At 51.3% G+C, this 13348-nt stretch overlaps 1 protein-coding gene across 1 annotated transcript; it reads left to right on the forward strand.

The window, feature by feature from the left end:
* Positions 1-6744: 6744 nt before the first annotated feature.
* On the forward strand, positions 6745-8173 carry LOC142571484 (akirin-2-like). The gene has a single exon (XM_075679873.1). It carries the CDS (start codon positions 7324-7326, stop codon positions 7840-7842), a length of 519 nt encoding a protein of 172 aa, XP_075535988.1. The 5' UTR covers positions 6745-7323; the 3' UTR covers positions 7843-8173.
* Positions 8174-13348: the final 5175 nt, after the last annotated feature.

Below are 13348 nucleotides of genomic sequence, written 5' to 3' on the forward strand. Positions count from 1 at the left end.
CTGTCCCCCCCCCCCCCCCGGGTGTAGTCGAAGAAGGCGAGGATAACGACAATTTCCGGGTGTCTTCAGACGTATATAACAACCCCCCCCCCCCCCCACACTGGCCCCTTGCACCCGGGGCCCACGCCCCCTCCCCCCTCCCCCCCGTTGCTACGCCACTGCCTGTCACGGAAATCGTGCAAGTGCATGACCAGCAACGCAATTTTGACTCCGCAGATGTTTCGGGCACTTAGGACGAATGTTTCCACCACTGAGTACTAGCTTTACAGACATTCTCTGCCGTAACAACGGACACTGACTTCAACGCTATCTAGAGAACTGAGCGGAATATTTCAACACCAGGTGGCCTGCGGTTCTAAGTGAACTGATATATAACCGAAACGTTGTGTCGTCGGACTACGTGACAATATTATTAGTACTTCTTCATTTATTTTGCGCGTAGAACGTTTATTAAGAGATCAGGCACGCATTTTCGACATGATTATAAAGAAATGTACACTGCCAAATACTAAAGATACGTGTCGTTAACTTGCACGTTGTTCGCTTGGTTTATTTCTCACTGGTCGCGAATTAGATGTCGATCTCTCTGACTGGACACAAGATTGCCAAAGTCCCATAACCGCATGCGCCCCAGTGCACTGCATGCATCAGATGCCGCGCATGTGTTCAGGCAATGCCGTGGGGCTTGGTTCGTTGCCCGGTGTTGAGTAATCGATGCATCTCCTGACGCACGGCACAGACAGGGAAGGCAGCGAAGCATGGTGGCTGTCACAGCGCATCGGGGAAACACTTCCTCTTGAGTTGCGCGGGCTCTGTGACTGCACCGACACAACACAAGCAGTAAGCAAGCAGTAGACCAGTCCTTTTTGCGTTGACTGGTGCAGCCGGGGGCAAGCAGCGATGACGTCTAACCTACCCGGATAATCCGGACGCGAAGCTAAATTGGCCACTCGGCTTCGCCCTTGGCAAGCCTCATTTGCTTGGTTGGAACCGTGGCAATGGTGGCGTTCCATGATAATTGTGACTATGAAAAGGAAGGCAATTGCAAGGGAGAAGTGATCATTTTTGGACAGGGACATGCTCGCGCTTCCAGCGCTATAATAACCAGTAATAAATTAATATACTAAAAAGACAAGCTAAATCAGTAACAGCAACGTCAAAAGATGTGGGAATTATTAAATAATGACGAAAAGGTCTGACAGAGAATGAACAATGACAGCCATATACTACAGTGGCTTTCCGTAGCCTCTCGTGGTTGCACACAGAGCGAAAAACTGTCCGATGCCAAGCAAATATCTGAATGACGTACTGCATTTAATAATAATAACGATGAAGATTGGTTGAATGAAAAGTATTAGGCGCTAGGCTAATCTACACATAGAGTAAGCGCACGAGAAAGAAAGAAAGAAAGAAAGAGAGAGAGAGACAGAGAGAGAGAGAGAGAGAGAGAGAGATAGAGAGAGGGGGGGGGGGGCATAGGAACGACAGGGAGGTTAACCAGAGATAATCTCCGGCTGGCTAGCCTGTACTGGGGGAGGGGCAAGGGGATGCGATAGGTGAGAGAGAGAAAGATAAGAAAATAAAAAAAAAACACCTACACACACACACACGTACACACGAACGGTTTCTGTAAAGCGCCCGAGGAAGCAAACGTGGTCACAAACATGGTCACGAGCTCAGATATTTTGTTTTTCTTTGGCGAAAGCATGTAGCTTCCGCGAACCGCGACAAAATTGCTCAGGCAAAATATTCGCCTCATCTAAAATTCATAATTTCCCTTTCTTGGTCAAAATATTGCCTTGACACATTCTCTGTCGTCTAGATGTTTGCTTTCGGTGTTCCTTATAGGTGGCTTCTTACTAGTGCAACCAGACGTGCAGCTTTAGCGGCGCCGTTGAATGACGTACATACACACCCGCTCTTTCCCTTATCCTTATCTCCATTCCTGACTGGACATTCACTCCCACTTTCCTCTTTCCCTGTGCAGAGTATCAGGCTGTAGCGCACCAGCTCAGGCCGCGGTCTCCGTGCCTTTCCGGTAAATATCTATAAATCGGAGAGTCCGACAGCGATAGCGGGGACGGAAAGAAAGCGAGCTGCTCAAACATTCCTTCTTCGCCTTAAAACAGTTGCACCCTTTGTAGTGCATATTTGTCCCAGAACAATAATCGCCATCTGCCTTACTTACGTTTCCTTTCTTGAAAATGCTGCGCTATCTACTTTCTTGTAGATAATGCTATGTGACGCTGATAACGCGCATGTCATTCGTGACTTGGAAGTACCGGGCTCGTAGCGTTAAAGAAAGGAAATGCGGGCAAGACAGATGACGATTATCGTTGTGGTACAACATAAACCCCAAAGGGTGTAACTTTTTTCAAGTGTAGAAAACCGTATACCGATTTGACCTCAAGGCGCACGCCGAAAATATCTGACGCGAGAGTTTGACAACGATAGCTCCTAAACGTTTACTCCGCGCAGTCTTTAATTGTATCGTCTGGCGCAGCTGTCATGATTCTTACTCACCGTAAAACGGTGCTCATTAAGGAAATCTTCATTTGTGCACATCAACGATTCGATCTTGCCTCTTAAGGGTAAATGTGTTAGCCGTGAAACATGCAAACACCCTCGTGAGCGCAACAACTTTTACGATGTATTCTGGAGGGCACTAAACTGAAGCCAAAGCCAGCTCCACAGCGCTGCTCTTATAACCCTCTCTCCGCTCCTGCCTTGACACACTGCGTAGCTCAAACACGAGGCTGCCGGAGTGAATCGTATCGTGCGTTGAGACAACAACGTCGCCCTCACGCGCCTCCGAACCTGTTGCGCTTTCACGCTGCCGCGCGTGGGGTCGAGTGGGAATGTATACGAACCACCCTGAGCAAAGACCAAGGCGTTCTCGCGCTCGCAGATGGCGATGTCTCGTTATTGTCGCTGCCTGGTGGGATAGCGCCCCTGCAGGGGAGGCGTACCCCAAGCAGAACCCCGCCGTCGCACAGGTGTTCCGCGGTCGCGCATCGGGCGAGCGACTCCGAGTGTGCAACAAGCGCTCCAAGCCTGCGAGGACGCGCGGGCGTGTCGCGCCGCCGAGTCCGTGCGCGGAGCCAGCGAGCGAGTCTGCGCAGCTCGCGAGCCGTGGTGACCGAGGAAGCAGAAACCCTTTGCGCCGCCGATGGCGAAGGGGGCCCCGCTCTTATCAGAGATGCGTTCTTTCGATTGTTCCTTGATCGCAGGCGACAGGTTGCAGCGCTACTTTTTTTTCTTTTCTATTTTGTCGAGCCCGCTCGGCTATCTGCACGTCGCGGGACCAATGCGCTGCTTGCGGGCTTCCTGGAGCGCAGGCCGAGGGGAGGAAACGGATAGGCGCCGGTGCGTGGTTCTGGTCGTGGGAGAACAGGAAGAGTTTGTACACGAGGCACGTGAAGAGGAGGGAAAACACGTTGCGAAGGAAGGAACGGTTCCTCCGGCAAATGCGGGTCCCCGGAAGCCGCGCGTAGCCCCGAAAAGATTTCTACGCTGCATTCGTGTAAAAGGGAACTGCAGTCGCCCTAGTATAGTGAACGATCACTTTTGACCTAGACTTTCACTTTCGCTCGCGAGACGTACAACGTTTAATATGACGCCTCACAGGTCCGTTAATGCGAACAGTAGTCCGATTGAGGACAAGTGATTTTGTCATACATCTACTGGCTTGGAGCATCAAAGCGCGGTAACGTTTCAGCGAATGTTTTTCATACTAGCGACCAAATTGGCTAAGATATTATACACTGTAATCAAGAAGTTACCTTATACCTGATGAAAGGTGCAGGAAATACAGGGAGCGACTGGCGGGCTGCGGATAAAATTATATTATTGGGTGTCACGTGCCAGAACCACGATCTGACAATGAGGCACGCCGTAATGGTGGATTCCGGAATAATTTCGATCACCTGCTTCAAAGTGCACCTAAATGTAAGTGCACGAGCGGTTTTTGTATTTTTGCCCATATCTAGGGGCGGTCGCGCCGCGGTCGGGATCGAACCCGGCACTTCGGGCTCAGCAGCGTACGTTATAGCCACTAGACTACACCGCGGCTGGTTGCGCGCTGGCTGGTTTACGACTAGAAAAGAACGTCCCCATAAGCAAGAGGACGATACAAGAAAGTGCACGCAGAGACGCTGCTACGGAAAATGCGAGCGTATATATACGAGTTAAAATGGCACAGATCTCGGAAATGCTGACTGTGTGTGATGCCTTATTCAGTGAGACTTCCAATTGTGCTTTAACGGAGCTTATTGAGCCTATGCATAAGCGAGTACGCTCTGATTGTGTATTTTTGAAACAGTCTTCCTCGTAAAAAAAAAAAAACGAAAACTGTTTTCCTTCCATTCTGACGAACATTTTGGTGTTGCCGAGAATAATTTACGGTAAATGCGTGACAGTTTCTAGCCGATCAATTGGTGAAGTGGGCATACCACACACTCAACCGATGGCAGAAGATATTGTATCTACCCGCCGTGGTTGCTCAGTGGCTATGGTGTTAGGCTGCTGAGCACGAAGGTCGCGGGATGGAATCCCGGCCACGGCGGCCGCATTTCGGTGGGGGCGAAAGGCGAAAACACCCGTGTACTTAGATTTAAGTGCAGGTTAAAAAACCCCAGGTGGTGAAAATTTCCGAACTCCTCCACGACGGCGTGCCTCATAATCAGAAAGTGCTTTTGGCACGTAAAACCCCATAATTTAATTTTATTACACAAGGTGCCGCACATACGTTCCTACGTGGCACGGTGCTGCTCAAGGGAGAACTGGAACTGAACTGGAACTTTAGGTTTCCCAACCCACATTTAAAGATATCAGAGAAATTCAAGCTATTTAGAAGATAACATCACCGATCCAACGCACAATGCCCTGCTGACATCGTCTGCTAATCCGTGCTCGCAAGCAAGCACGCATGATTCAAAAGAATGCTGGCTATAGAGTGTTTCAGGTGCCGGACAGGAGCACGAGAGAAGAAGACGGACAGCTGCGATGCTCGCAAGTGGAATGCTTCAATGAGAACCGCACTGGTGCACAGTTGCGGGCAGCGCCTCTGTCCGTCTTCTGCCGCTGTGTTTTTGCTTGGCACCTGGTTAATACACCGCGATTAGTTTATACGAACTAGCACGAGTTTCAATTCTCCTTCAGTATGCTAGATACTTTGCAGGCGACGAATAACTGTCTTGTGAAAGGGTGTACAGCAATCTTTCGGCACACTGCGATTTATTTAAATGCCTTTCGTATATGTATTGTGACTTCTAATTAATTAAGTGTATGGTGTAAGGCGATTAGCACTTATAGCCTATTTCATCAACATTCCATCCATCCATACAGACATCCTATTTTACGCCGCTCTCCCCACTTACCCAAGTTGTCTGTACTATAGCGTGGGTCAGTATATAGGCATGCGCTGGCTGCTGTCTCGCCGAGCTGACAACATGGGTCACTGGGTACGTGCCATTGGGTATGCGCTGCGTGATTACATAACAGATGTAGCCACTAAAATCTCTACCAATAACGCATTTCCCATCACCAAATTAAACACGCACCGCCACTTGAATACTAAACGCTTTAAGATAATCATTTGAAAGGGATGGGTACTGCCTCGATGTTCTTATTTTTTTTTAAGCACCCGGCACGCGTGGGCTCTTTGTTGCGCGGATCTTGACGTCAGGTTGAAAACTCATGAAAATTCAGGTTTCAGAATTCATGGCCGATGTGGTTCCAAGTTCTATGCCTATATATGCTAAAAAAATTTACACGGTTGAGGTCCTTTGAGGTGCATTCATATTTCCTAGATGCAGTAAGATTATTGTTAAACGCTTCGAGCTGGAGAAAGCGGGGTTCCAGGACTATACGCAGTATGTCTTCGCCGTGGGAATTTAGACATTCTGTACTGGGTGTGGGTGTCGGGTGTGAGCGACTTCTCTGTCGGTACACCCGTCTGAACCTTGCAACAAATCCTGGTCCTCTGACCTCGCGACGCCTCTCGACATTCGCTTAGGCAAAAAGGCCGGTTATTCCTGGGTTGCCAGGAGTCCGAGCCCAAGCTTAATGAGCGTGCACAGCGCAATATGCAACACAAGGACGAAAACGAGACGGATCATTGCGTGGGCCGTGAATCCTTTCTGTGCCCCCGTGTGGCCTCGATCTTGCGCTGTACAGGCTCGTTATGGATTATTAGCTAGCCCAGTCAGCCACCTGAGCTTAACTTAGGGCAAGTTCTTATTGAGCGCAAACAAACAAACAAACACAGACGGTCCAACAAGCAGAAAAACAAACAAGTTGTCTGAGCGTCTGAGCCACGTCAGCTGGCGACTGACTGCTCTTCTTAGAGCGCGGCGCGGAGGCACACAAGGCCGTAGCGCGTCCTCAAATACAGCTACACGCAAACATACAAACACGATTCAGCTATAAATTCATATCATCAGTGCTGGAGGAACGTTGACGCAAGCCGACATCGGTGATTTCACCAGCGTCCAGTTGCGTTTTGAACTTACTGCTGGCCACAGTGTGTGCGATATCCTTCAAATTAAGTTCTCGCGAAGAAACGCGAAAGTAATGAAATAGCCGTGGATGCAGCTCATTTTTATTTATTGCAGTCTAAAACGGGAAAATAATAGAACCGAGAGGACTGGCTGCTGCTATAGAAACATAAAAATGCATCAATACCGGCGTCTATGAGCGTGCCACCTCGCGGCTTTGAATCGAGAGCACGTGATAAGAAAGAAAAAGACGACGAGCGCTGGCGTTTCGCTAGCGTTTGACTACGTCACGGTTCTTCACTCTATGACTACTTTTCGTGTAGAACACTGAGCAGGGGCCTGGTGGTCAATTTTCTTTCTTCCAGTGTGCGCTCACAGGATAAGTTAAAGGCGAAAGAACGCATACACATTGCTGGGAGCTACGTCGAGTTACTGAGCTGTCGTTAATGTGAAGCAACTCGTCGTCGCATTTTCGATATACTACGCGCGGGTCGAAGACGACAACGACGTGTTGGCAGTTGCAAGCGACGAAGACGACGGCGCGGAGCCTGCAGAAGCCGTTGCGCGGTGAGGTGCGCGAGGAGGTAGTACGAGCGCCTCTGTCCGTTGTAAATCCCCTGCAGGAGCCGACGTGAGTCTGTACACGTCCCGTCTCCGACGGTCTGTGTGCTCCGAGGAAGAGAGCGCGCCTGTTCGTGGTAGTTTCTCAGCCGGCAGCTGCTACACCTTACGAGTGCAGGAGTTCGAGCGGCCTCGCCAAGAGCCGCCGCCTCGCAAGCCGCAAACCGTAAAAGAAGCTCCTAGCCTGCGGCTGACCACTGCGAAGATGGCCTGCGCAACGCTCAAGCGAGCGAGCAGCTGTGACCCGCTCGGCTCCAACGGAAAACCAGCGAAGCGACGACGGTTCTTCGCACCAGTGTCTGTTGCCGCGCCACCTGCTCCACGTCATATTCCCCCGACGAGGCCGCACCAGGCCCGCTCGTCGCCCTTCATCAACGTGACGCCGAGGTTGACGTCCGAAGAGATTGAAGCCAACGTCCGCGACGAGATGTCGCGACTGCAGCGACGCAGGCAGCTGTTCGTCCAGCAGGGCTCGCCAGACAGCGCAGCCGTGCTCGATGCGCTGCCGCCGCAGGGCGCGAAGTCGGACCAGCCTGTCTTCACGTTCCGCCAGGTGGGCCTGATCGTCGAGCGCATGGTCACCGAGAGGGAGAGGCAGCTCTGCGAGGTCTACGATGGCGTCCTGTCGGCGAAGCTCGCCGAACAGTACGACGCGTTCGTCAAGTTCACACACGACCAGATCCAGAAGCGCTTCGAAGGCGTCACGCCGAGCTACTTGTCTTAACGATACCCATGCCATGGCGTAAGACAGATCGAGTGGCAGCAAGAGAATGCGGGCGCGGAAGAGCATCTTGGCCTCGACAGCAGCCGCGGTCGTCGTCGAGCGCGCGTCGTCGTTTTGGCGTCTCATTGAAAAACTGCAGCGCGTTGTCTCACCGGCCGGTTGAACTTTAGATAAGGCTAACGCACGCGAGTGCCGCGGTACATTGCTAGCAGTGTGAAATTTTCATTGCGCGACTCCCATGTCATCTTGGCGTCAGCTTTGCTCCTGTAATGTGTGCTGCACCTTCTTTGTTAGCAACGCTGTTTGTCATTAAAAGTTTTAGCAGGGCGTAGCCGGCTGGCTCATTTTTGTCCGTGCAGCTCTCCGTGCAGTTCGGTGTTCAACGTAACGGAATAAGCAAACAAATGTGCTGCTGCTTTAGGACGATGCGGTAGACGTCAGCATGACATGTTCCTGCGTCGGTGTGCTCGCGTCTGAGTTATATCCATGACTTTTCGGAATGCTTGCCTTCAGAAGTATGAAATGATGGTGTTGTGCCGCACGCAACATGCACAAACCCAATACGAGAACCCGAGCTGTACGTCCGATATCTACCACAGACTCGCCGCGCTTTGAGAATGGAGCATGCAAGTTCTACATGGCAAGCATGCTGCCGGAATCGTGTACGTGCATAACGGCCTTGCGAGGGCGTTGCTTAAAGCTGCCGTCAGGATCGCGGATCGCAAAGTCCGAAATGAAATACGTTCTTGAAATAGCGGAAATGCAATGGTTCAACTCAGCTTAAAGGGAAGGCGTCGACGGAGTTGGGCAGCTCGGCTGTTCACTTCGGTGAGTGCAATGCACCTTGGCATTTAGCACCCTAGTGCGCACCTTAGCATGCACCCACGTGGTGTGGAACCTGAAGCCCGAATTGCGTTTGCAGCGACTGGATCTTAGGGAACCAAGATGCCAGTCGTGGCGAGGTTCACGTCTTCTTGCATTTAGTATTTCGACAGGCCGGCTGCGTAAGAAAAAAAAATGAGAAGGGGCTGCGGGTGCTCACACACGCGCGAAGGCAAGTGCGCTCGAACACGCTGGATGCACGAGGGGAAACGCGGTATGCAGACCGCCCCCGTACCGCCATGACATTGCGGCGAGCTGTGCAGCGCTTTCGCGGCGCATGTGGCGTCGGCCGAGTAGCACGCGTGCTTGTCTCTGTCGACGCGCTCAGGGAAAGCGGCGGTAATTGCGACGGCCGCCGCCGCCGAGCTTCGTGCGTGCAGCTCTGCTGCGGAATAAACAGCAAAACGGTAGCAACGTCCTTTCACTTTCCAGTCTTGCCGGGTTTGAGCGCAGGCGAGACTATCTGCGCCGTACCTTTCTTTGCCGCCTCTGTTTTCTTTTTTCTTTCCTCGCTGCGTTCACGAGGCGCGTTCATTGTTTTCCCGCCTCCCGCGCTATAGCGTCACCCGCGTCCCTGCCGAGAACTTACGCGGTCGCGCAGAAAAGCAGAGAACGCGGCGAGGAAATCGGGAGAAGTCAAACGGAGCCAACGACTGCATGATTTACCGGCCTTCCGACGCGTACGCGCTCTGATAGCCACACGTGATTGAAGGGGCCGGCTCTGCCTGCCGACGGCCAGGTCGCCGCGAGCCTTGCCGGCCTTCCGCTGCGCTACTGCGTTTAACGCGGCGCCCGCGAGGAAGTGTACTTCGAAGGCCATGCTGTGTACTCCTACAGTAGCACCAAAGGCCACGGATAAGAAAAAAAATAATTGGTGCAGTAACTATCGAAGGCGTTCTCAGTATCGGATCTATTTCCGCCACATACGATTGTCAAAGTAAGCGACAGATTCTGCATGCAGACCGCACAAATCCAGTGGACACGCTAGAAATACTTTCGAAGTATACTGATGCCCTCGATAACGATGTTTGACGATGGCGGCACAAATTATCGTCGATATATTTTTGGTGGACGGCTTGAGAACGTGACGACGACGATGGAAGGTGAGTACCATGGAATGACGACGGCAGCGCGACGACGACGGCGGCGTGACCAAAACGGCAACGGAGCCCTGACAACGTGACGACGACGGTGCATGACAACGACTGCGCACCTGCGACTTCTCCGTTCTTTTAGTCTGCGGTGGTCGGAGACTACTACCAGTCGCAGATGCGCGCAGCTGACGTACGGCGCCGGCGGCGATCGAACGCGCCCTGAGACTGTCAGCCCATGGAGGCGGCGGAGAAGCGCGATACAGCGTTATCATCGGTCACATAATTGTTCCTTTTTTTTTTTTACTTCGAAGTTGCATGTGGCTAGCCGATTCGTCCGCCCGCCTGTCCGTCGCCTGTACGCCGAAAACTCCTCCGGCGCAACCCCATGCGCATGAGCAGGGGAAAAAAAGTCGCGGCGGTCGCTCTCAATGTTATCATCTTCCGTCTATGTATAAAATGCATTAATTACCATTTCTGTGTGATGTTATCAGTCGCGGAGATCGCTCTGAATGTTACCATCTTATCGACCATGTTATGACGCATGACCCTCATGGCCATATAGAAAACGTGGGATAGTGGCTTTCGTTCCCTCCCATTGGAGGGTCGAAAACCATAATAAAACGCAATAGTGCACTTACCAATCTTCGACTTTAACGTCGACCCAGTGTGCCCCAACGGCAAGCGGATTGTATCCTTCCTGTCGGAACGGTTTGGAATTGAGTGCTACACGCACGCCAATGTGCCTACGACGCGTCACTGGTCGTGTATAGATTTAAACTTGGGCGATAACGTGATTGCGTTTGGCAGGCATTCTCAGATCATGAACAGCAGGTTGCCATTATCACTCAAAAGAAAAGTGTATAACGGCTGTGTCTTACCAGTACTCACCTGCGGGGCAGAAACCTGGAGGCTTACGAAAAGGGTTCTACTTAAATTGAGGACGAAGCAACGAGCTATGGAAAGAAGAGTGGTGGTTGTAACGTTAAGGGATAAGAAAAGCGCAGATTGGGTGCGGGAACAAACACGAGTTAATGACATCTTAGTTGAAATCAAGAAAAAGAAATGGGCAGGACATGTAATGAGGAGGGAAGATAACCGATGGTCATTAAGGGTTACGGACTGGATTCCAAGGGAAGGGAAGCGTAGCAGGGGGCGGCAGAAAGTTATGTGGGCGGATGAGATTAAGAAGTTTGCAGGGACAACATGGCCACAATTAGTACATGACCGGGGTAGTTGGAGAAGTATGGGAGAGGCCTTTGCCCTGCAGTGGGCGTAACTATAGGCTGCTGCTGCTGCTGCTGCTGTTGCTGCTACTGATGATGATAACGTGTCTAGCATAGCAGTAAAACCGATCGCGGTGCACCACAGTGACCACAAAGCCATGGTCACTGTGGTAACGAATGAGAGATTACCCGCCGTGGTTCCTCAGTGGCTATGGTGTTGGGCTGCTGAGCACGAGGTCGCGGGATCGAATCCCGGCCACGGCGGCCGCATTTCGATGGGGGCGAAAACACCCGTGTACTTAGATTTAGGTGCACGTTAAAGAACCCCAGCTGGTCGAAATTTCCGGAGTCCTCCACTACGGCGTGCCTCATAATCAGAAAGTGGTTTTGGCACGTTAAACCCCATAATTTTTTAACGAATGAGAGAAAATAAAGACGTCAACGCCCACCAATAGTGCATGTCTCCTTATCGATATAGCAATAACCATATAAATCAACATAGTTGTCAATATAGTCATCGCAATACAGCTTCACTGGTTATTCTTCCCAGAGTGAAAGGGCACTAAATTTTAAAAAAATATATATTTTTTAACCTTCAGACGCCGCAACGCTCTCGCGCGACAGCACATGGCCTTTGCACGGGCTCTCTGGCACCGGCAGGAAAAGCTATCCGGTTAAAGGAAAACGTCCCCAAACTGCATGCGTGGGGACACCGTGGTGCAGTGCTCCGGATAATCTTTCACCATCTGCGGATCTTTAACGCGCACGGTACACTTTCGTAGTGTTGTTGCATACCGGCCCATCGGAATGCGGTCGGGATCGAACCCGCGACCTCGTGCTCAGATGCGCAACGCCATAGCCACCACGGCAGGTGGCTCGGTGACTGTGTATGCGAGCTGCCACACAGTCAGAAGGCGGGGCTGTGTAATTTGGTTGCACGACTTGAAAAAAAAATAGTGGTATGCGTGGTGTAAAAAGCCGCTGCAGGCCCAAGGAAGCATAGAGTTTCATGCAATAATTACAAGAGGGAACTCTGGCGCTAGTGTCTACGGGAGCTGTAATGGGAGCGGTTGAGCTAGCATGGGAATTATGGGAAGTACATGAATTTGCCTAAACTTCGCCCTTCTGGCTTCGAACGGCTTCGTGACTTTGTAAACTCATAATTTTCAACTAAGTATTGTGGGATAAATAATTAAAGAATCGGGCCCGTACTGCACGCACATATGGGAACCCCAAGGGATGTGACGGAGTTTCGGCATTTGTCCTTTGTTGTCTGCTTTATCCATACGTCGGCGCACTCGTCCGACGTCTTTCGATGACACACCGAGGCGAACGTGTCTGTCTTTCCTGCTGTCAGGGGACACGCTGCGGCCACCTTATGCCTGCCAGGAGCCGATCATCGTGCCAGTGTACCCAATGCACTCGCTTAATGAATATACACACACCACCTAGAAGTTGTTTTGCTGCACTGCATGAATCTTCTGTCAACGGGACGTGGTCTTGGTGATAAGAACGAAAAGACACGCAAGAAGGATTTGCCCAAATACGGCTGCTCAGAGACGTTTTCTATATGCGTGGAAGCCACGCTAACGAAATTTCATCTCAGCCTGAGCGTTCAGACTGGAGTTGAGATGTCCGCAAGTGCACAAGCCGGATTGATTCTTAAGTGCGTATAGGATGCATCTCGATGAACACAGCTGCATACTGAGGCAGCGAGGAAATACACGTTTGTCGCGGCTCCTTTGAGCCCCTGCATGGTCGCAGCTGATAATGATACTTCGTCAGCTTACCACTTGCTTTTTTCTCACGTATTACCAATTAGCTTGTCCAGAATGTCAGATGATCGTCCAAAGGTGGTGATGGTGATGATCCTCTACCGCGACCCGTAACCGCCATAAGATTCTTCTTCTCACGCATTGTAATGCTGCACTACAGCGTGCGAAAGGGGGCCACGCTGCAACGGTGGAAAAAGGCTCCCTCCCCCCCTCCTAAAAAATTATAAGAAGACTCTAGAATGCGTTGAATAAACCACGGAACGTATCCAAAGCAATGGAGAAGCGCACCGAGTGACCACGCTATACTGCAGGTAGGAAGGGCTTTCACGGGTTAGGCTGATGGTTGTCTATCGACACATGCTTCCAAGACAACGTGTTTCAGCCGAACAACCGACCACGTATGGCAGGCTGTGTGTACGAAAGATGCCGTTGCCGTGGAAAAAAAAAAAGAAAAAGAAAACAGGGCCGGCGAGCGGCGCGCGTACACACGCGCGGCCGCCGAGCGAAGGGGAACGACCAGGGAAAATAGGTG

Source organism: Dermacentor variabilis, chromosome 2 (assembly GCF_050947875.1).
Source record: "Dermacentor variabilis isolate Ectoservices chromosome 2, ASM5094787v1, whole genome shotgun sequence".
In the NCBI taxonomy this organism is placed as follows: domain Eukaryota; kingdom Metazoa; phylum Arthropoda; class Arachnida; order Ixodida; family Ixodidae; genus Dermacentor; species Dermacentor variabilis.